General features: G+C 35.5%; 1 protein-coding gene across 1 annotated transcript in view; it reads right to left on the bottom strand.

Annotated features, from left to right (window-relative positions):
• EIF3H (eukaryotic translation initiation factor 3 subunit H) overlaps positions 1–26110 on the bottom strand; it is a 102811-nt gene that overhangs the window by 49319 nt on the left and 27382 nt on the right. Inside the window, exon 2 of the mRNA XM_058564819.1 lies at positions 23583–23739. Coding sequence (XP_058420802.1) covers positions 23583–23739 — 157 coding nt within the window. The remainder of the gene's footprint in view (positions 1–23582; positions 23740–26110) is intronic.

Genomic DNA, 26110 nt, shown 5'->3' on the forward strand with positions numbered 1-26110 from the left:
GTAGGGGTAGGCGGGTGTGCAACGGCCAGAGCAGAGTGTAGGAGCCTGTCTTGACATGAGTACAGCCATGTTTGGCCGTTCCATGGACCCACAGTCACCAGCAGACAAAGGAATATAAAGCTGCTTTCTGTGTGATGGGAACTGGCCCTTCTCCCAGGGACTGGCCCTTCTCCCACAGAGATAGTTCCAATTTGTAAGATTACAAGACTCTTTGGGCGTCATGGCCCGGGATGGACTGGCCAGCTGTGCCGGGCTGGGACAACAGCCAAGGGGCTCAGTGCACATATACAAGTGCCGGGCTGGGACGACAGACAAGGGGCTCAACGCACGTACACAACTGATAACCATTGGTGCATGAGAACACCAAATGCTTACTCTGCAAAAACTAACTCAAGATTACTCATACTATATAAGCTGCTGAAACTTTGGGGCCTGGTGACAGTCTCGCCTGTTGGGGGGGACGCCTTGCCCAGAACCTCTTTCGATCGGCACTCCCACCTAGCAGTGTCAATGAAAGGGACTCTCCCAGGCGTAAGGGCGTGGACGTTGTAAGTACCTGATCTGATGTTTCTCTTTTTGGTGGATCTGATGTTGTTTTCCTTGGGTCGGTCTGATGTTTCCTTTTCGATAGATCTGATGTTGTTTCCTCTTTTTATTGATTTATTTGGATGTTATAAGTACCCGGTCTGATGTTTCTTTGAATATAGCTACTTCCTGTATTCTCCATATCTATTTGCTAACTTTTGCCTTTACCCTTCCCTATATAATAAAGTGTACATTCAGTCCATTCGTTTGGGTTGGAAAGTTTCTTTACGTCTCCGATCGAATCCATCGAATCTCTTACAACAGAGCCCAAGCAGGTGAGGAGGTGTCTGAGCCTAAACAGCATAAGAAAGGTGGCCTCACAACAAGGTGGCTGGCCTGGGGAGTCAGAGACTCAGTAAAGTGAGGAAGGTGAGGAGGTGGGAAGAAGCACAGCATGGAGAGTCAGCATTTGAGCAGGTTTGTAAGGAATGCAGGGCAACCCGTGGACGAGTGGTCTGGCATAGTGTAACGGGGCCCAAGTGGGGTGAGGAAGGCATCATGGGCATGGGGGATGGGGATGGAAGGTGGAGCCAGAGCCTGAGCAAGGTGAGGACGGCGTCTGCACAGGAAAAGGTGTGACTGTAGAGACAGATTAGTTACATAAAGGAGAAATTAACCAAATAAGTAAATGTATTAAGAATAACATGGGCCACTGTTTTCCCTGTGAGAGAAGGGAGTTACAAATATTGAAAGGGAGAAAACTAGAATAAACTCTGTTGCAGTGCACTGGAGTTGGAGGTTTCAGTGTGAACTCACGGTTTTCAATATAGATAAATACAGAAGTACAGATGTAAATATGTTTATCTGTGTGTTATTTGTGTACCTGCATACATATACTCCCTAGCTCTGTCAGCTCTAAAAGCTTATGAGTAACGATACTCCAATAGCAATGAGCACTCAAGGCTCAGTTCTCGTCTTCTAAATACCATTCTTCTCTAGGAAGATATAGTGTTCCTTTGAGAAAAGACTGATTCCAGAGCTGTGACAGGGAAATTACAAAATAAGCCTGGAACATCGTGTCATGCCATAGAGGAAGGAAACGCTCAAATAATTGATGGTGACATTGCAAAAGGAGACAGCTACCTTAATGAGATACTACTGATCAAACTGGGGATGAAATCAATGTCAAAATAAATAGTGATAGTAACATATAGTAACCGGTTGGATAAAATAGGAAACCATGAGTGCATATATATATATATATATATATATATATATATATATATATATATACACAAAAAAAAAAAATTTGAAAATTTTTTAAATAGAATACTTGTAAAATTTCAAAGCATCCCTAAGCACTTGGAAAATTCCCCAAAATACTTGGAAATGGTTTTTCCTGACACTATTCAAAGTTTTCTAGCTCTATAATATAGTTAATAATTAGGAATAATGATTAAGACTTAAAAGAAGATAGGCATATTTCATAAAACATCAAGGATCAGATTCCAAAGCACTATACAAATTGTTTCTAAAACAATTCATTTCTGTCTAAAATACAGGGTTCAATGACTAGGGCTTCAGAATACTTACAATACAGGGTTTTTTTGTTAGCATAATATTGAATTTCTATTATACACTCATATATTTAATCCTTGTACCATGCTTAGTCTTCCTGAGGTAAAAAATCAAAATAATTTGCGAGGGTAAAATTGATGAAGTATAAATGTGAACACAAAATATAAGGCAGAACAGCCTTGCTCCAAAAACAGAATGAAAAGCACAGTGACCAAATTTTTTTTAAAAGAAAATTAACAAACAAATGAAATAAAACAAAAACAGTTAAGGCAATACACACACCCAAATAAAAAAGGCTAGGACACAAAACTCCCAGCTATATAGTACATTCAGATGTAGCAGTCTCACCATGGCTTTACCAAGGAGTTGCAGATCACCCCAAGGGAAATACTGAACCTGGATGAAACTTTTAAAAAATAATAATAAAGGATAGATTTTTAGGTTTTTAGAAAAGTATATATTTTTTTTTTCTTTTTTTTTTTTTTTTTTGGTGAGGAGATCAGCCCTGAGCTAACATCCGCCAATCCTCCTCTTTTTTTGCTGAGGAAGACGGCCCTGGGCTAACATCGGTGCCTATCTTCCTCCACTTTATATGGGACGCCGCCACAGCATGGCTTACCAAGCAGTACTTCGGTGCGCGCCCGGGATCCGAACCAGCGAACCCCGGGCCGCCGCAGCGGAGCGCGCGCACCCAACCGCTTGCGCCACCGGGCCGGCCCCAGAAAAGTATATATTTTTTAAAGCGCATGCCTATTTGCATGCATATGGGATACCGAAGACCTATTGTTGCCTTCACCTACCCAAAGGCTGGCAAATTTGCTGGTTTTCCTCCTCCGTTCTACTACTAATAAATAAATACCTTCCTACACACCAGGAAAGTAAGATTGTGAATTAACCTGAAATTGTAGGGGTGACCACAACCTTTTCTGTTTGTACTCAAGCCACTCTCCTTATTCCTTAAAGCCATTACAAAGATGTGAGGATCCCATTGCATCATGTTACAAACTTATTTTTTTACCCACTTTACCAGAAACCTCTAGCTGAGCCTGTCCTCCTCACACTGAATTAGTAATGGTTTATGTTTCTTCCCTCAGGGCCTAAACCTTTATTTGTTCCTATTAAATATCACACTGTTTAAAAATCTAAATTTCAACTTGCCCTGATTACTTTGAATTATACAATGCAAATTAGTCTACTCAATAAGGCTTGATCTTGAAATTTGATAAGCATAATCTCAATTGATTAAGTTAAATTATGCTACAGTGGGAGATACACTCTAGATATTTCATATGCCTCCAGGCATACAACGAACCCAAAATTGTACCCAAAATGCACCCAAAGTTGTGCTTTGGTGAAAAATAACAACAGTATCTACCACTCCTCATTAAGTGTTCCCTACGAGTTAAGGCCCTGCCTTAATGTTTTACATGTGTTCTTACTTAATCCTCAGAACAACCCTAAAGGGTAAACGATATTACCATACTCTAGATAGATCAGATTCAAATGCAAGTCTGTTTAACTCCAGAACTCCAGAGCCTATGACTCGCCCACTAAAACAGAGGGCCACTACCATGGCTACTAGGTAGCTATGATTTCACATACGAAATAATTATAATAGCCATTATTTTTACCATAGCTTTAACAAATTGATCAATCGGATATAAAATAAATTTAATGTAGCCGATTATTCAAAGAACTAAACCATATACATTTCATTCAAAATTGAGTTTAAGCTGCAATTTTCCAGATCCTCATAAGCCTAGCCTATAAGTCAAGTTAGCTGTCACTCATTAATGCAAATTACCCTTTTACTCTAATTTCTCATATACACCTTCCCCTCATTCCCACCACCAATGCTCAAACTGGTCTTACTGCAGTTTAATATTTTTTCTTAGAACAGATCTGAACATTGTTATAATACTCACAAAAAAGCCTTCACAGTTGCCCACCGTCAATGTATAAAGACCAAACCCTTGAACAAAATGGTCACAACTAAAATACACTATGTTGTAGGTATCAATTGTCTCCATTTTACAGATGAGGCAACAGAAGCTAAACAACTAACTTCTAACATATTCTGCATCTCTCTCAGTCCTTTGGTCACACAACGGTCTCTATTTCAAAACCTCTCCCCACCACCAACCCCTTTCCCCATTTTGTGAAATCCTAATCTCTTACGTAAACTCCTTCTTCTTTAACGCCGCCAACCCCTAAATTTCATTGTTTAAGATTTTTTCTACTAAGAGACCCAAAACATTGTTAATATCAGTGGCTCTTCTTAGCAAGGGACAGAGGTGGGCTGTTAAGAATTTATATATATAAATTTTACATACATACACACGTTTACTTGAATGTCTATGCCTAAACCCACTGAGTTATAGGTCCACCATTCTTCGTAAATCATCCAACTGTATCATTTTATGAACCACAAAAAAATGCCGATTTGATGACATTCATTTACATTTCCAACTATTCATTCATATTCATTCCAACTAAATGACAATGTAGATTTTTTTAAATGGAAATAATCAAACAGAAGACAGTATTTTAACAGTCTCAAATAGACACTGATAATCTGGCACTGAAGCAAGAACTGCTTAACTGCCTAGGGAAAAATGGAGAGAAAACTCATCCTTACTGGGGTGGTGGCAATACACCTGAAAGAAAAAATTAAAATCAATTATCTATCTCGTAAAGTCTTCAAGTTCTTCTTAAAGAAAAATCCTCTTCACTTTTTAGCTACTACTTAGCAAAAAAGTCAAGAGTCAAGTGCAAGCATGGCTTATTGTTCCTGTTTCTAGTGGATCAACTGACATTCTTTAAAAAAAATAAAAAAGAAACATTTATATATTTTAAAGAGAAGCCAGAAGGGCATCCATAAGTAAAACTGGCATCCAATATGGAAGTTAAATTTAGCATGCTTGGGGTTCAGAGAGTCCATTTATAATGCAAAGGCTAGGTTAAACATAACACTGGTACTTTTAAACACCTTTTTTGAGAAATGGGAAGGGATTTTTCTATCACTGCTAATTTACTTAGAAATTATATGCTTTCCCAAGTTAAGTCCATCTTTCTAAATATAGGGTGTGCTCAAAACATTCACCCAGCTATCTTTAATCATAAAATAAGACTTCTGGGCTAAATTTATTTTGTTAAATTGCTTTACTCTAATCAGTTCTCCTTCAAAGCTAAGAAGAAAAAATACTTTTTCTAAATATCGTGTTAAAATTAGAGAATATGTTCCTTGATCACGAACAAAATTAAAGCAAAGGAAACTAAAACAGTTAATTTTTTTGTCACATCAAACACTGTTAATACTGTTCCACTACCCATAGGATCAAGTTTAACTACTTTAGTTTTGTATGCAATCTCCCCCAGTTCTAGCCATTCAACAAATATTTAATTGAGCATTTACCATATGCCACTGTTCTACATACAAGGGAAACAATAAATCAGTCTCAGCCCCTGAGCTCAAGGAGCATCCAGTCTAGTAAAAGTGAATAATAACTGAAAAGATAATTAAGATATAGTCTGATGGTCCTCAAAATATTTACTAATTACTGGGGTGTTTTTCACATATCTCCAGAAATTTTTTGATATTCCTCCTACCAGGAGGTGGAACTTAACTCCCCTCCTGAGTATGGGCTGGACTTAATGACCCACTTCTAGAGAAAAATAGTAACTATTCAGTGGAGAAACCTGGCAGTCCCCCCCTAAACCACTGACCAAGGTTAATATCATCAGTACTAAGTTACATGTTGAGATGATATACCCCCTGATATGATATGATGAGATGGGCACTTCACCTATATTCTTCCCAAAAATCTATAACCTCAATCTAATCATGAGAAAATATCAGACAAACCCAAATTGACAGACGACGGACAAAAGAGCTGAGGGTACTTTTCACATGTGTCAAGGTCAGGACAAACCAGGAAAAGACAGATTGGAGGAGACTAAAGAGACATGACAACTAAATGCAACATGGTATCCTGGATTGGATCCTGAAACAGAAAAAGAACATGTGGGAAAACTGGAGAAATCTAAATAAAATCTGTAGTTTAATTAATGGCATTGTACCAATTCTTAGTTTTGATGAATGCGCCATGGTTATAGAAGATGTAAATACAGTCACGCACTGCCTAACGACATTTTGATCAATACGGCCTGCATATATGATCGTGGTCCCGTAACATTAGTAGCATATAGTCTAGATGTGTAGTAGGCTATACCATCTAGGTTTGTGTAAGTACTCTGTGATGTTCGCACAACAATGAAATTGCCTAACAATGCATTTCTCAGAACATATCCCTGTTGTTAAGCAAAACATGACTGTATTAAGGGAAGCTGAGTGAAGGGCATGCAAGAACTCTTTGCAACTTCTGTAAATCTAAAATCATTTTAAATTAAGAGGTTTAAATATATATAGTCTGATAAGTACCATCAGGGAATAAACATATGACCTATGACCCATGCCCCATGAGATCATGCAGCCAGGGCCTGCCTCGGGGATACATGTGTGGGGTCTGGGGATAACATCTAAACTGAGCCCTGAAATATGAGGAGTTAATCAGCTGGGGTGGGGAAGGGGATACAGAGAACAGGATAACCCGCTATCCAGGAACAAGACAGATTGTGGTTTGGGTGAGAAACAACAAGTGGTTTAGCACAGCTGGCATAATGGGAGGAAAACTGAGAATAGTGTTGAAGGATAAAGTCAGAGAGAGAAGCAAGCACCACCTATCTTCAAGAGCCAGTTCACATCCCACTAGTTCAACCTAGTGCTGAAGTGACTTCCTCTTCTAAAATCATTTCCTATACCAGCCATCTGGCCATCACCATGTACTGCCTGGGAACAGTACAGTACTTACTTCATAAAGTAGCTGGGGGATTAAACGAATGCATGCCAAGTGCTCAACACCACGATGTTTGGCAAATGACAAGTGCTCAATAAGAGCAATTACAAACGAGGTTGCAATGTTATCATTGCCAGTACAATAACGATGACGATGACAACACTCAAAGAAGACTGCCTCACCATTGCTCTCTCTCAAGCCTTTTACTTTTTAATAATCTTTCTCAGTTAAAAAGAGGAAAAAGAGTTTCTTACTGCTATATTCTTACTAATAGCTAGGAAAAATATCTGTATTACTAACAGATAGCAAAATCTTGATGTACAGTGGCTGTTTCATTCCATACACAGAAGAGTAAGGTTAGTCAACAAACAGGAAGATATCCTTAGAGTCAATAATCAAATAAAAATTTAAGAACAATTGCATAAAAGGGAAATCAAAGGAATGTCCCTAAAACATCAATATATCCTTTCCTATTTTCTTAATATTTTAAAAGCTGAAATGTTTCAAACATCCCAAAGAGAACACAGAAGCTACTTAAGGCTATTTTTAAGTAAATTATTTCAAGCACTTTTTCCTTCATCGCTTAAATAATTTCACAGATTGTGCACAAATATGTAGCACTCACATTGGTAGTATACTCTATGACAGACATCAAAGTTGTATTTACTCCACATGCAAAAGTTCAGAGAGTTCCTTTGTACAAAAGGCACTTCGCAGTAGAAACAAACTATGCCAAAAACACTGTGTAGCACTGCACATGAGAAATGTTAATTCCTGTATAAAATATTCCTGATATTGAAGTGCTGATGAGCTACAACGAATGTTCTCCAAGATCTAATTCATATTCTGTCAGAGACGGATCCTAATCCACCTGTATGAATTTAGTACCCAATACCATGTCCGAGATGGTATAGTATGTAAGTAAAGCAAAATTTTCATTTAATCTGCATGAAAAGTTACATATTAAGGCATATAATATACAACGTTTACTCATGTTGCTTAGATATTAAACTATTAGGAATAAACAGTACAAGGAGAAAAGTGATTCCAGTTGTTTCTTCCAAGAGAAAAACTCTAATTTTTCAACCAAAACATTCATGTCCTAATGTTTCCTTAAGTTACAAAGACTTCTAAGATAGTGTGATAATTCAAAAGGACATCAGGCACCACTTTACCCAAGTGACCAAAGTTAGCATCACCAGTGATGTCATTCTATCCTCTAACAGAACATAATGAGAAGGGCACTTCACCGCTGTGGGTTTTTCCCTCAAAATCTATAATTCTAGTCTAATCATGAAAAAATATCCAACAAACCCAACCTGAGGGACATTCTACAAAATACTTAAGCAGTACTCTTCAAAACTACCCAGATCATGAAAAACAAGGGAAGATTGAGAAATGGTCACAGACCAGAGGGGACTAAGGAGATATGACAACTAAATGCAATGTGGTATCCTGGATTGGATCCTGGAAAAGCAAAAGACATTAATAGAAAAACTGGTGAAATCTGGATAAAGTCTGGAGTTTAGTTAACAGTAATATACCAGTGTTGGCTTCTTAGACTAATGTAGCACAGTAATGTAAGAAGATAACATTAGAGAATACCTGGTGGAGAGTTATAAGAGAACTCTGTACTACCTCTGCAACTTTTTAATACACTTAAAATTATTCCAAAACAAAAAATTTAATAAAGAATAAAGACTCGAAACTTGTTTATGAAGGTTATTAGTAGCCATAAATAAATTTTCTTGAAATAAACACTATCACCAATGAATCCAATCACCAAGCTGAGTTTCCATAAATATTTCAAAGGTTTAACACCAAGAAGAAAAGTCCTAGATTAAATCACAGAATTATAAAGAACATGACAGTCATCAATTCAACTAGATTACTACATATAACTTAAAACTTTTCAGTTCAATAGTCTCTTGCTGCTTAATAATTAAAAAAAAAAAAACCTCTTATAAGTGGCTGAACGACATAGCCCCTTATTTCCCATTCAGACAAATTTATTCAGACTAGCTTTCTGAGAGTTGCTCAACAATGCCAAGCTCATTCCCACCTCAGGGGTGGCCTCTGCTTGAGATTCTCCTCTACTCCTGGCTCTTCATACAGCTAGCTCCTGCTTATCCTTCACTTCAGCTGAATACAATTTATCCTTCAGCTGAATATACCTCTGCACCAGAGACTATCTGAAGGGACCTGTTCAAGGTGGGGCACCACCTGTTAAAGCATCTTTTTTATTTCTTCCATAGTACTTAGCACAACTTCTAATTATTTTGTTCGGTTAACTGTCTAATGTCTCTCTCCTTCATTTGTTCATTACATGATCTCAATATCTGGCAAAGTCCCAGAGACAGCTGGCACTCAGTAAATATCTGTTAAATGAACGAATGAATCCAACAAGTTGCAAAAACTATCCTTAAGACACAGGGCACAATTGTCTAAGGAATCCCAACCAATGAACGGACTATTCTGTTGGAAGATTTACTTCACTCATTTCTATTTTTAGTAGATCTTAGTTCTGTCCTTTGGAACTTTATAATAAAGATAAATCCTCTCTCCTTAAGAAAGCCCTAAAAATATCAGTCCACATCTATATCACACTGACTATTGCAAACAATGTATGTACTTTCAAAATGGCCCCAACAGCTCCCTGAATTGAAAAATCTTAAATATTTGATATTTTAGTAAAGCTGGTATTGTTATAAGTGCAGGAATTCCCCTACTGGTTATCAACAGCCTACATGTACTGTCATGTATACTATTATCAGGGAACAGGAGCTTTTTACAAACTATTCAAGAGGGAAAGGGTTGACAAGCAGGAATTTAATTTTTCTAGAATATGTCAGATATTAAAGTTATTTGATGCACGAAGTCAAACCCTCAATATGCGTGTATAACCTTGAACTCAATCTTTTGCCATTTCTTCTATCTCTCTCTAGTATTCTTACTGCTACTGCCCACATTTCATTTAAACCCTCATTATCCATCTGTTTTTCCTGCCTACCTGTAGCCACAAAATATTGATTTTATACTATTACACCTCTGCTGGGGAACCTATTATGACACACAACTGCTTCAAGTCTAAGCTTCTTTTTCAAGCATTCAAAGTCTTCCATAATCTGACCCTATCTATCATTATTTCAGACCATTCCCCTAAACTAAGTCTTTGCTCTAAGTGACAGATCTTCTCATTTTTCTAGGCTTGTATCAAATTTGTTCCTAAATCTTTGCCTCTGCCTTCTTTATGAGTTCATCTTTCCTGAATCAATGAGTCACATATCTCTAAAACTTAAAATACTTTCAAAAACAAGAATGTTACAAACTCTTGGTAAGCAGTGCTTCCAATGTTCAAATTTTTTCCTATTTTCAATACTTTTCTCCTTTGTCTTATCAGGGAAAACAAAAAAGGCTGTTGATTATCACTTCCACATACTCCTTCCACTGCCAAGGGCAAATCATATATATTTTAAAAAGGTCACTACATTCTTAAGTGCCCTTAATCAGGATTAACAGTTACAGTGGGACACTGAAACTTCAAGCCAAATGACAATTGTAAGAGTATTCAAAAATCAAAACAGTGAAAATTAATGAGCACATGAATAAACGTACAAAGCATTTTACATGTAAATTTTCAAAACAGCACTTAATAATGATTATTATTACTATCATGCTAAGGACAACAATACCTTAAATTATTAAATCTCCCCTGTCCTCCCTTACCAGTCAAAATGAATATTTATTTTCCCAAGCCAAAACATTTGCTTAACTACATAACAAAGATACCATTAACTATCCATGAAAGACTATTTCTAAAATTAATAGAAGGAAAGTCTGCTGATTTTGATGACTAAAAATTTCATTCATCTATATTAATAGGATAACTAAAGTTTAAAATTTCAAGTTCAAAGACAAAGCAAGACAATTTATCAAACAAATTAAATTCTGTGATTAGCATAATTCATTCATTATGGGTGAAGTAGTTAAAAATCTTTCCATAAATTCTGAAAGATGTTCATCAAACCCACTTAATACCAGCTGAAGGGAAACCACAGCAACACTACATTCTCAAAACATGAATTAAATGCATATATTTATATCAAACGATAATTAATTGAATTATTCCAAACATCCTTATAGTGCTCCACTACCATATGATAAACAAAGTGTAATCACAACCCATGCAAAAAGCTAAAGAGAAGCAAGGTCAAATGAACTTGATACTCAACTGCTGTGCTTTCAAGATTTTCATTTTATGTTTAACAGGTTTTCTCGTTCTAAGGTTCACTTAGCTGTTGAACTTGTACCTTCCTAGAATTCTAGCTTGGCCAGAGTAATTCTTTTAAAAAAATCTCTTTGCAGTGAAAGAAATTATGGTCTAAATCACAAAGATGACAAGAAACCTTAGCAATTTAAATAGACAAGCCTTGAAATAATATTGTGATCAAAGTATCAAGCAGCCTAATAAAACGCAGGTGGTTCAGGCTTATCATATATGGTACTCATTACCACAATTGCACTATTTAATCTACTTCCTGGTGTCAACAAAAACTTTCTGTTATTAATTCCCCCCAGTTATGGATCTGCTTAAGTTACTGCAGTTTTCTGATAAGACAACTCTTTGTCCAAAAGAATTTAAAAAGAAGGAGCAGGTCTCATTTTAAATGTTTTAGAACTGGAGCCATGGTTGGTGAAACCACAGAAACCACAGTGGCTTTGTATTATTAGTCGTCTATATAAGGTTATGTTAATTCCTAAGGAGGTACCAGATGACTCATGGTTAACACAGTTTTATAAGGCTCACATGTTTACATCAAAAAGGTAACCATATATACACGAAAAGAACTGTTTTACAAGTTATAAACCTCAGATTCAAATAAGAGATTTATCCACTGACAAAGGTATACAGGTTAGATTCTGTCAGTCAATTCCTCTTCTCCATACACAACTTTTCCATCATTCATATGGTTCCCTGTTAGTTACAACTTGTAAGATTATGAAACAATTTTCCCAACTATAGGCCTTACTGACTTTTTAACAAGCACTTAAATGTTTCTCGGAAAACTTGTTTTATAGCATAATTTGTTTCCAAAAAGCTTCTATTTAGGCAAAGTAAAAATGTTAGGATATTAAATCTACCTCAACATTTGTGCCAAACACTGAAGCAGGAAAAAGATTATATCAAAACATAGAGAAAAACAAGAAAAAGGTAGCATGATCACGGTTACTGTCCCTGGATTTTCTAGTTGGGACTCAAACACAGGTATCATGACATCCAAAACGTGAACTGTGAGAGTTGTATGTTTCGTACATCTCTAGTTTATAGACAGGTAGTTGTTCTGGTTACAAAGGAAAATCACTAACTGCTCAGTGTTTCACGAGTGGCACCCAGTGTTCACACAGATTCCTTACAACTAACTAGCTGATCCGTTTCCTTTCCATGCTCTCTTCTCTTTCACTCTGCTTGCACAGATGGCAGTCACAGCAGATTGGAGGCATTGCACAACATACCACTTAACCATACTGTGTACTCAGTAAAGAAGGAAATTCACATGACAGGCTTTATCAGTATTGTCTGTTTAAGTCATCTGCAAAGCAATATATTCTAGAAAGTCTTCCTGTGTCATCAGTCAGGACTGATTTCCTAAGTCAAATTAAACCATCTATTCAAACTATTGTTTGTAATTGCATTCAATGGCATTTAATAAGAAAGTATTTTTCCTCCCTTAACCCACCCAGATCAATCTACACTTTTAATTAGTTTCTCCATGACAGGTAGCAAAATACTAGAAGCTGTGCTAACATTCAGCATTTAAATGGGTTTAGAGTGTCTGAACTGACTGTATATATTCAACTACCACCAATTTTCTGGTGACCTGAAGGTTAGAATTGCCCTTTATTTTTATTTAATACTTAGTATACAAACAGAAACTTACGAAACTTCTGATGTCTAGTGTTAAATTCAACAATCATTTTATCCCAGCTGTACAGATAGTAAATGATAACACTAAGTAGCCTTTTAAGTAAATACATCATGCCTACAAGTCATAATTGCAGGCATCTATATCACTCAAGCATAATAATTTTGACAAAATACTGGGATTACTGACAACCCTCCTACATTGTGATGGATTCCATATTAGATGAGCATGTTGGGGTTTCTAGTTCTGGATTAGCCACTCATTTTAAACTTGGGCCTCTCTGGGCCTCATTTTCTTGTCTGCTAAAAAAATTACGAAAGTTCCTGTTGTGATCCACTCTGCAAATGTGAAAACTGAGGCTAGAGAGACCCATGATTACAATTAGCAGCAAGCCAGAACTCTACTAGAACTTTAGCCAGAACTCAGTCTAAATTTCCTTCCTTTTATGCCTTTCAGAAAGTTTGCAAGATCTGTATATGAATGATTTTAGAAATTTTCTCAACTAAGAGCTATAATGGTATATGTGTATACACATTACTTCCATATATGTGGAACTGGCTGCTATAATTTTTTATCAGGCTGCCGTAGGATGAGGAGATGATTTGGAAAAAAATACAAATCTGGATTCTGACAAAACATCACAGTCTCACTCTTAGTCATGTCAAATATCTCCTCAAGCAGCAGTGAAGTAACCCAGATATGGCTTATAGTGATCTTAATATTTCACCTTATGTCTATACCATCCCATTTTATCACCAGAGAAAATAGCTAATACTCATTAAGGTATTATTATATCGCCACTCTTCATACAACCCTTCACTCTCTTCTAGTACTGAATCTTTTCAATGTTTTGTTTTATCTATTGTTTTCAGGGTGGAAGTGGTGATGGGAGTGGTAGGAGGAGGAGGAAGAGAAATTTTAAAATTAAGGAGAAATAATTCACATTACCAAAAGAGTCTTGGTAATAGACTTTTAAAACTGAATATATTTATTTACAGATTAAATTATTGACAGAGAAACTTTAAAGTTTTGGGAGTCACTACCAAGTGAGATCAAAAATAAAAACAAAATATTTCCAATATAAAAATGAAAAACAGATGATGAATTTATAAATTTTTCAGAACAAAATTATTTTACAAAACAATGGAATCACTTTGAATTGCCATCTTGGAGATGTATAGATGTGCAGATATGTTTGTAAACCCAAGTCATTCTTCAACTACACAAAAATATTTTCTAGACGCTTTCACCCAAACAGTAACACAATCTTTACTTCATAGTAATAATCTGATTTCACTAACATAATATGCTAACAATTCTCCCCACGCTTCCAGTCAAATATACTGCTTAGAACAGCTAAGTTCTTTAAATAACGAACACTTCAGAAAATATCCTTAGCAGAGGTGTAGGTATGCAAGGGCCAGTGGAAATGCCTGGCACATAGTTCTCACTGAAATATTGATTTGATGAATGAATAACAAAGGAATAAAGAAAGAAAAACAAAAGACAAGGTAAAGTGAGAGCAGATGAGCCTGGAAGCTACAGTAGCTCGAGGACAACTGGTATTTGCGGAGCGACTGCTGCTGCTGCCATTGCTGCCCGATGGGGTTATTAGCGGCATGCCCCAAGTCCAAAGAGCCCCAACTAGGACTCCGCTGCTGGACTCTTATAGCCACTGTCGCTAGCTGGCAGTTAGTAGTCAGCACCAAACAATGTCTCTACAAGGTCATCACCTATCCAATTCGACAGAACAGAAACAAGACAGATACATTTCTGCCAAGACAACTGGAAGAATTTTGTGATCCTCTCCCCAATCAAGCAGGGAAGAAAGACTGTCTGTGTATTAAAATGTCTGTAGGTTAAATGTTAGAAAAAACAAAGGGTGAGTATGTATGGGGATGAAGGTGGGGGAGATACAGGTTCATTATAAAGCTATGCCATTATATTGTTACTTAGATCAAAAATATTGCCTTTGTTTTCAAATACATCAGAAAACATCTAAAATATACTGAGTAAAAATTACTGATTAAAAAAGGCAGCAAATAATCCTCAGGGTGAAAAGGAGATAAAGGTACGAAAACACCACTCTGAAACTGATAACAGGTAAGCCATGAAGAGTAATCTCAAACGGATAACAGTTTCAAGAGCTATGAAAATTTCACCTACAGAAACGAATATGAAACAAACAGAACACTTCACTGGCATTACTAGGATATCACTCTTTTAATGTAAAAGGCAGTTTGGAAAACTCAGTATTAGCAACAAAACTTCAGATCTAATTCTAATTAATCTATCAATCTATAAACCTTGCAGGTCAGGTAACATATTTAACTGTAGGCAGTGAAGCTGGGTAGGTACGGCTTCTGGGCAAGATAGGAAGCAAGTGTGAACTGCGTTGTTAAGACAATTTTTGGAAAAACAGAAATAGCAAGGATCTTGGGTTACACATAGTAACTGTGGCTTTTTGACATTTTAATTAGTGCCAAAACAGGTCATTTTTAATGGTTATTACCTTAAAGTTTAGTAATAAATTCAAATATCTATACCTAAAGCTGTTGTGATTCAAAAGTAAGACAATTTTTATTTAATTAAAACTTAAACCACTGCGAATAGTAATTTGAGGATTACATTTTTAGACTTGGGAAACTTAGGAATTTTAAATACTATTTAAGTACTGTATCCACCTGTAATTTTCAAATCTTAAAGTATTACTTTAAGTCTGCACAAAATTTGAACAGGTTTTACTTGGCTTCTTTCCAAACCATAGCACTTACGCTTTAGGGACCAGGGGAGGGTATAGTGTAAAGCGCTTTAATTTCTTCACACAGAAAAATCTTTTACCTTGACCACATTTTCAATAGTATAGCCTTCCATGCACAGAAGTTTCTCAACTCATTTAAAAAAGAAAAAAAAAAACTTAAATTTTAAAACATAAAGTAAATGCAAAAATATTTTTCAAGCTTTTAAAAAGAAGCTAGCCTTTGCTCATACTCCTGTATTTAAAATCTTGAGACACTCAAACTGAAAGAACAAAAAAGGCATAAAAATATTGGGATTGATATTTCATATGTGGATTTTATTCATATTCTAATCACCTTAATAATCCAAAAACTAAACATACAGAATAAGTTTAAGGTTTTTAAGTTAGTTTCAAATCACAAACCATAGGCTTTCTGAGCAATCGAAGTAATTTAAGTAAGCAATAATCTAAAGTTTATTGCCCTGAATATTCAGCAATAAGTCATTAAATGTGAATGGTTTGACATTTTCAAAATACTACCATGAATAACAAGAAAAATCAGTACCCCAGGAGAATTATATCATAATTCAATGTACAAATACTCTCTAGTTACCTGCCTATACAATGTTTCATTTAAAATGAAATATATATGAAATATTGTATTAAATATTTAAAATGTATTAAATATCTTATTTAAATATTTATTAAACATTTTAAACAGAGCTAAGTATAGCACAGGTCCCAAGTTTTATAAACATGGTACTAAATTATTGTCAGGAGCCCTTTTATGTACCAAGAGTGAAGGTATCAAAAATAACTTCTCTACCTGGATACAAAATCAGCAACAAAATTTGAAAAACGTTGTCAAGGAACATAATTATCTCTGAACAATAAAGATGCCAAGTTGAATATATATTAAATAGTTTTTTCTTTATTTCTAGAGATGCTTGTGTTATTTATGAGGGCTGAGAAATGTGAATAATTAGAACAAACTCACAAGATACAACTTCCTTAAAAGTTACTTAAAATTGCAACTGACATCCACCTACAAAATCAAACTTCGTCTCCCCTGTGCAGTCACCCTCCAAAAGGAATTAGTAGCTTATATCTGTGTTCTTATCATTTTTTTCCTTCCTCACTCTAGACTTATATCAATTCCTCTGTTTGACAATTCTTTATTTACACACTTGTCTCTCCCACTTAAAATCTTTCAAAGCAGTAACCAGGATTTCCATCTTGGTATCTTTTTCACCACCCACTCAATGTAATTTGCTGGATAAATGCTGAAATGAATTACTGAGAACTTTTTTTTTTCCGGAGATACATATTTGAAACATTTATCATACCTCCTCTTAATGATCTGAGATCACAAAGTAAATACGCTCCTACTTCTCCAATAGGTTTCAAAACACACTCTAAAACCATCTATATATATTTCCAATATGTCTACCAAGAGAGCTCTTTAAAAAAAATACAATAAAAGAAATAGGATTTTTAAAAAAAATGAATCTGTCGAACAGATCACAATGATCACTGACTATTCATACAGAGAGAAAATAATACAAAATAAGTAAACATCATGTCTTTTTACAAAATGTTCCCATCTGTCTAAAAAATCCAAAAAGCTTTCTCTATCCTGACTCAACTCTTCCCTGAACTCAAAAGCAATACAAAGCCAAAACAGTAATCATCGGCTAGGTTTCAAGCAGTTTTGCCCTGGGTGGAAGCTGCAGGCAAACTAAGAAGAAAGAGAAGGAAAGTGAGACTTCGAGAAGCAAGTAATTAAGCAGAGTTTTCTCCAACATAAACTATGACTTACTTATGGAGAAAACATTGCAAATAATATAACTATACACACCTACTCTCTCTGAACCCGGTGATACAAAAATAACACCTATGCTGTGAAAAACTACTCTGAATACATTTTATTTTCATTACATTTTTGCCAATTCAAATTTTAGCCTTTGAAAAGTCTAAGACTCTACACCACTGCTTTTCTTTTGGGAGCTTAAATAACAAAATAATTGTGCATAACACTTTATAGTAGTGTTTCTTGCTCTAACACCAAATAATAAAAAAGAAAATAACTTTCAAGTACCTGAAATAAACAAAAAAGCTAAAAGCTATGTGTGTGTATATATCACTTCGATGTGTGGAATTACTTCAGTAATTACATGCTGCACCCGTTAACACTGTCTGAGTAAGTTAGGCATCATTTCATTCCCCTAACTGCATTTTAGTAGTTACACTCAAATACAGTCTTCACGCTTCATTTTTGAAAGAAACTTTTTTGAAGGCCAAGGATCATCCTTTGTGACTGACTTAGAGCAAAATAAAAAGTCTGTCCACTCCAAATATGAAAATTATGGATTTGGCTCTGATGGAGAATAAAGTAAGCTTCTTATATCACCTGCAATATTAAATTGATTTAGTCTGCTGAAAAACAAAACAGTGAGTTATTGGATCTGTGTTTAATTCAGTACACTTTATAACATATTTAAGGAATTCAGTTGTATAAAACAGTATCTGAATCTTATCAGATGAAAATATTTTTCCCTTTTAGCAAGCCTCGGGTTGCATGTCTGAGAAAACAAATTAGTCTCCAGTTCTCCTAAGCTTGATAATAGTGCCCCCTAATGGGAATTTTAATATGAGTTTTTCTACCCATTTTTTAAAAAAGCATATATTCTTTAATATGAGCAAGTTGTCTTACTTACAACTAGAAAGTAATTTTTGTAATATAAAAGTTTATCAAGATATAAACCACTCAAAGGAAAGTTATCACATGTGCAAAACCAAAATGTGAATTTATGGAGAAAAACAAACAAGAGATATTTCATGCCACACCAGTTTTCTTGGTTTTGAATCACCCTATTGTAACATAATCCAAGGTAGCACTAACCCAAAAATTAATCACATAAAAAAATTATCCTTTAGCTAGTTTCTAGCACTCAGTAAGTGAGCAACTAAAATGTGCTAAATTAAAGATATTACAGAGTCAGAAAAACTGGTTCAGATGTGAAGTTTTATTCAGTCACACAGATCCTAAGAATAGAGCAGAAATTCCCAACCAAGTTTTTTGGCCTCATACCATTACCTTTCCACAACACCTGGTCACAAATCTACAACCATGAATTGAATGCCTTTCTTCCCATTATCTACAGACAGTTCCCCTAAACATCAATAATTCAATATGGGGGGGTTTTTTCCAAGGAAAAATGCATTAAAATTAAAGCAAAAACTACCTATTCTGATACTTTCCAGATGCACCAGTGAAACAAACACCCAATAATAACAGCACTTTTATTACAGTGCCCACAATACATTCTAGACTCAGAGTCAATGTTAAGAGCAGCATCTAAAAAAAAAACAACAAACAAAGTTACCAATTTATGATGGAAAAAACCCCTACTGCCTTATTCTTCACTCTTATGAGGAAAAATAACAAGAAAAAGTTATATATAAAAAAGGTATGGTCAAACTTTCTTAAAGAGCCAAACAGTAAAAAATTCAGGCTTGGTGCCCATATGGTCTCTGCCACAACTACTCAACTATGCCACTGTAGCAGGAACACAGCCACAGAAAATACATAAACAAATGGGCAAGACAATATTTCCATAAAACTTTACATGCAAAAGCAGGCCCAGGAATCATAGTTTGCCAACCTCTGATTTAAAACATTTCAGTTTTGGACCACAGATTAGGAATCTCCACTTTACATCAGGCACCAAAACAACAACAAAGGAAACCACCCCCCGCCCCGCCCCGCCAAAAACCCCTAAGCAACTCAAAACATGTAATTAAAATTATGAAATATTTGGTATTTTACTTCCATAAGTAAAATGGAAGGTAGAAAGCAGAATAAAATATCTTTCCCTGAATAAATATTAGTTTAACAGGCATAAAATAACAGAAAAGCAGTAAGCAAAACAACGAGGCTTTAGCACGATTTAAAATAATCAACATGCAGGATCACTCTATTCTAAGATATACCTAGATAATGGGGAAATTTAGCTTTCATCTAGCTTTGATAAAAATCTAATGGTGACTACATACTAATGCCCATTCAGATAAATAAATGGACTAGGTGAGAACCTAAAATTCAAAACTACCACACGAGGCTATGAAAAAATACAGGGGATTATCTTAGATTTTTCACATGTATAAGAAAAAGAGAAAATGTTCTAAAGGTAAACCAAGAAAAATGAATTTAGTTGTTTTACCCAAAAAGCAATTTCAGATACAGAATTATGATGCTCTCCACTCAGCACTCTTTAATCACTGGCTTCCACTTCACTAAGTGTCTAAAAGCAACACCAGGGGCTGGCCCATGGCCTAGTGGTTAAGCTCAGCGCCCTCTACTTTGGTGGCCTGGGTTCAGTTCCCAGGCACAGACCTACACCACTCATTGGCAGCCATGTTATGGTGGCAACCCACATACAAAATAGAGGAAGACTGGCACAGATGTTAGCTCAGGGCAAATATTCCTCAACAACAACAACAACAACAACAAAAATATTAAAAGCAACACCATATAACAGGAAAATCAAGGGATCTGGAACCAGGCAGCCACAGATTTCAATTTCTACTCTTCCAATTTCCAGTTAAATGATTTTGGACAAGTTATTTGTCTTACTGAACATCAGTTTCCTAATCTGGAAAATGGGACTGAAAACCTTCAACTGTACAGAGTAATGATGACTACAGGCAATGTACATATGGTACACAGCACACAATGCCCAGCAATTTTTTATTATTTAATGCTAAACTGAAGTTTCTCCTTATCTCAGTGTTGTTAAAACATTTCTTAATGAGCTTCTTAAAGTATATGTTAATGAAATAGCATATGGTCAATTACCTCAAGCCATAAGAGAAGTTAGCATCCAACGATCAAGAAATAAAATTAGTAATACATTTTGCTTTACTTATCATAATTGCACTGAGCATTATTTTTTGCTCATATTCTAAATTAAGAATTTTATAAAGCAAAATTAATTACCTGAGAAAACTGCATGACAATATAAACTGTTCAAGAATGAATTCTACTCCCAATTATGCTGCTAACCCAGTAACTGAATAAGTCACTTCAAGTGAACCTCAGGCTCCTCACTTATAAACCAAAGAAACTGTGTTAACAATCCCTTGTTTTCTCCCCTTGTCTTCTAGCTCTAAAAATAGTTATTACTGAAATATAATTAAGCATCTCCAGATATGCTGGTAAATAGAGGAACAGAGATTATCCTAATGCTGCCAGAATGGACTGCACAGAAATGCCAACCCTAAACCTGTGTGAGGTACAAATATTACAGTCGTTCAGATGAAATAAGAAGAGCTTGGTCAATTTAAAAAAAAAAAAAAAAACAGCACACTGCACAAGTTTTTAAAAATGCAAATACTCAACGGCCTAGAATAAAATGGCCTTGGTTAGTGTCTAGAGGTATTACTTTAATAAAAAAAACGACTTTTGTAGACCAAATTGCAAATATCAAGGGACTAACCTTAGCAAGAATATACTTTGTATCTATACGTTCAAGGTACCATGTGAATGTGAAGTCAAATGAAATAAGTAACATTTTATCAAAGTTAAAGTGATCAGTTAAAAGTTACATAGAAAAGGAATGAGAAAAGAAAATTTAAAAAACAAGCTCATTTACAACAGGAAGGAGAAGAATAAAATACATAGAAATAAATTTAACCAAGGAGGTGAAACACCTGTACACTGAAAACTACAAAACACTGCTGAAAGTAAAGACGACACAAATAAATGGAAAGATCCCGCGTTCATGGATTGGAAGACTTAACATTGCTAAACTGTCTATACTACTCAAAGCAATCTAAAGATTCAATGTAATCTCTATCAAAATCCTAATGCCATTTTTTGCAAAAATAGAAAAAAGCATCTTAAAGCTTATATGAAACCTCAAAGGACCCTAAATAGCCAAAATAGTCTTGAGAAAGAAACAAAGCTAGAGGCCTCACACTTCTTAATTTCCTAACATATTACAAAGCAACAGTAATCAAAACAGTACAGTACTGGCATAAAATTCCTAGGAGAAAATATAGGGAAGATACTTTATAACATTGGTCTTAGCAATGATTTCTTGGATATTACACCAAAAGCAAGAACCGACAAGCTGGATTACATCAAACTAAGAAGATTCTGCATAGCCAAGAAAATAATCAACAGAGTGAAAGGTAACCTACAGAATGGGAGAAAATATTTACAAACCATATACATGATAAGGGGTTAAAATACAGAATATATAAAGAACTCCTTCAACAACAAAAAAAAAACCTAAAAAACGTGCAAAGGACTGGAATAAACATTGCTCCAAAAAGACATAAAAATGGCCAACAAGCATATGAAAAGATGCTCAACATCACTAATTATCGGGGAAATGCAAGTCAACACAACAATGAGATGTCACCTCACACCCATTAGGAGGGCCACTATCAAAAAGAGAAAATACAAGAGTTGGTGAGGACGTGGAGAAATTGAAACACTTGTGCACTATTGATGGGAATGTGAAACGCTGCTGCCACTATGAACAACAGTATACAAGTTCTTCAAAAAATTAAATACAGAATTACCATATGATCCAGCAAATCCCACTTTGGGGTATATATCCAAGAGAACTGAAAACAAGATCTTAAAGAGATATTTGAAGCATTATTCACAATAACCAAGAGGTGGAAACAATCTAAATATCCATCAACAGATAAAGGGATAAAGAAAATGTGGTACATAAATACAACGTAATATTATTCAGCCTTAAAAAAGGAAATCCTGTCATTTGCTACAACATGGATGAATCTCAAGGACATTAAGCTAAGTCACAAAACAAGACTTAACAACAAGAAACAAGCCAGTCACAAAAAGACAAACACTGCATGATTCTACTTATAAATGAGGTATCTAAAACAGTCAAACACTCAGAAACAGATAGTAAAATGGTGGCTGCCAGGGGCTGGGGAGGCAAAAAAAGTGAGGAGTTGGTCAATGGATATACAGAGTTTCAGTTTTTGCAAGATAAAAAAGTTTGCACAACAGGGCCGGCCCCGTGGCTTAACGGTTAAGTACGTGCGCTCGGCTGCCGGCGGCCCGGGTTCGGATCCCGGGTGTGAACCGACGCACTGCTCCTCCGGCCATGCTGAGGCCGCGTCCCACATACAGCAACTAGAAGGATGTGCAGCTATGACAGACAACTATCTACTGGGGCTTTGGGGGAAAAATAAATAAATAAAATCTTTAAAAAAAAAAAAAAAGTTTGCACAACAATGTGCATATAGTTAACATGACTTGACTGTACTATACACTTAAAAATGGTTAAGATGGTATGTGTTTTTAACACAATAAAAAAAATAAAAGTTACATAGAAAATGAGCCCTGAGAATTTGGACAAGCAAGAAATCATTTTCAACTAAAATTTTTGTAAATCTTTTAGGATGCTGACCTCGGCCTTTGATGTGAGCTGTCAACTACTATTGGCCTTTGCTAACAAAGCAATTACACCTGTAGCACAAAAATAAAATGCTCCTGAAACACTTCAAAAGAGTCTTCTGTCTGAAGTAGACAGTTCAAATCATCTCTCAAACACTGTTTAAGTTAAATACTATAGAAAGAAGTGGGTGTTGGAAACATCATCATGTTTCCTGTCCATTATAATGTAAGTTATCTGGCAAGCTGATTTCATAACGAGAAAGGTAACATCAGCACAGCTCATCAAAAATACTAAAATCTCAATCACGAATTCCAAATAAGTAAAGGCCAAACTAATAAAATTTTTCACATAAATCCTCATTTCAGAGAATCTGTATAATTTTTTCAAGAAACTCAGAAATCAAATGAACTAGTTTAGCCTGATAGACTCCCTGTAACAGATTATCAAAGGTTACTGTGAGAATTGTATTAACCATTTGTGTGCACTGCAAAGGCACATTTGAGATGAGTATCCTTACCTTCGTCAAAGTCAGCATCATCTTCTGTGTGCTGGGGGAAAGGAAAGCAATTGGTAATTTCAAGCCGATCTTCTACAACCAGGCCTAAAAGCACTCCTTGAACCACCTCAGTTCCTTGTCCTTCTTCTTGATAATGTTTTATTATCTTTAATACCACCTAAAAAAATACAGAAGGGAGCTTAAAAACCATTCTTTTTGTTTATATTTTCTTTATTTCAAAGAAAAAATACATAAACCACACTAGTGAGTTTGCAAAAACCACAAAATTATATAATAGCGCTATCAAATTTCTTACAAATCATTTCCTTTACCCTTACACGAATAATAAAGCTCACACAGTCTAACTGTACATCTGAAACTCCTGGAGTCTGAAGATTCACTAACGTCCACATACAACAACTGATGACCTTCAGGTCAAGGCACCCCAAAGGTCTAGCCTCCAGGAGTTCCTTCAGTCACATCAAACAATATCACCTCAACCTGAGGTTATTACAGAGGAAGTGATCCTGTTAACCTTTGTTAACAGGAAAATAATTTCCTGACATAGATGACAAAACCATCAACAAGACAGAGATAAAGACCTCAATGATCTGGACACCTCAAAGTAGAATCCCCTGACAAATTCTCAATGTCTTAAGATGGTTCCCAAACAGAGTATCTCATTAGTCAGAGAAAGCAACAATGGGAACATGTATCCAATAAGAATCTGGTTGGTAACAGAGGACACAAAGAGAACCTAGTCTCCAGCACTACCTAATACAGAGAACCTAGTGTCCAGCACTAGCTAATTTTCCTCAATGTGAAGAGTACATCAAACAACCTCTAATGGAATAACCAGCTCTTGTACTACTCTCTCCTTTAATATTTTCATAAAAATAAAGAGGTAACATGCATGGTTGAACAGTCAATTAATTTAAAAGTTCACAGTAACAGTAATCAATAAGATGAATTCCTACAATGTGAGATTAGTAGGTGTTCTGAACAGCGATTGACACACAGTATTTATTAATAGTAGCAGTAGTGCTTAGTATAAGCCCATGGCCTGAAGACTAAAGGACAACACAATCTAAAATATAATGGAAAGTTCTCATAGGGAAAAATAAATCTAACAATAAAATGATTATTAGTATTTTATCGACTGGTGTTTCACTTAAAACAAATAGATTATTGATAGAAATTAATCATCAATAATCAGTTAGTAACAGGTTACAATTACTAAACATTATGAGCCAGGCAATATTCTAAATATTTTACATGTGTTATCAAAATCACATAATTCTCACAATTACCTTAGGAGAAAGGCATTACTATACTCATTTTACAAATAAGAAAACCAAAGCAGAGAGAAATTAAGTAAATGGCTAAGGTCACACATCCAGGAAGTGGTAAAGCCAAGATTTAAACCAAGTCAAACTCCAAAGCTTGTGTGTATACTTTAATAACAAGGAGATGATTTTCATACCAGTAACTCAGTTAATAATTAAAACAAGTCAGTAATAGACATGAAGCAAAGGCTTTGTGATGAATAGACCCAAAAGACTTTATATCAATAAGATCCAGATCTCCTAAGAGTAGCAAGCAGTTAGCAGGGAAAAGAGCCTAACGCGGAAGAACACCAACTGATAAGATTGGCAGACTTTCAATAAGGTGAAATGAATTAAGTGCGCAAACCTTACCCATCCCTATATAAAAGATCTTTCCACTTCTTGAAAGGCACAAAATGGGCTTTAAGAGTCTTGCAGGTATGGGTATGAGCTCCAGCTCCAGCATTTACTGGCTGTGACCTTGGGAAAGCTATTTAATCTTCCTAAGTCTTAGAATTCTAATTTGCAAAATGGAGCTGCTTCAAAGCATTACTGACTGTTAAACCTGAGATGTATAGTAAATATTTTGCACAAGGTCTGCCACATAATAAATACTCAATATTACTGATTTTGTCAATAAAAAGAAAGCAGAACTATTTAACTCCTATTTAACCTGCCTCTGCCAAGGACAATTATTTTCGTACTTAAAAAATAGAAGAAACGTGGATGACTAAGAGGGGATAAGCAAAACTGATAAAGAGTTATTACAAACACACCTACCATTTGTCTAGGTTACCTAGATTCCTGCATACTTAACTGTATTAATGAGATCGCTGAAGCACCATGGAAATCAAAGTTAAATGACAGATGCTAGAAGACATATGAGCTTAATGTAGATATTCGGACAAATTCTAGAACTGATTCCTAAACAGCTGGTTCCTAGGTGTGCAAAAAGGAGTACTGGTGACTAGGAGCCAGCATAGTTTCACAAAGAAGCCAGGCCAAAATAACCTTATTGCCTTTTACAAAGAAAACAGGAATGAGAAAAAAAATTCTATTTAAAAATGAGTTATCACAGTTTAAAAATATCTTATATTAAAACACTGTCTTAACTCTAACAAAAGTGAATTGTAAAGGGATTGGCGGGGGTGGGGGTGGATTGTAACCATACATCACAGTAGCTTGATTTGCCTGCCCAAAGAGTCAATGCAATTTTATACAGCA

Source organism: Diceros bicornis, chromosome 21 (genome assembly GCF_020826845.1).
Source record: "Diceros bicornis minor isolate mBicDic1 chromosome 21, mDicBic1.mat.cur, whole genome shotgun sequence".
In the NCBI taxonomy this organism is placed as follows: domain Eukaryota; kingdom Metazoa; phylum Chordata; class Mammalia; order Perissodactyla; family Rhinocerotidae; genus Diceros; species Diceros bicornis.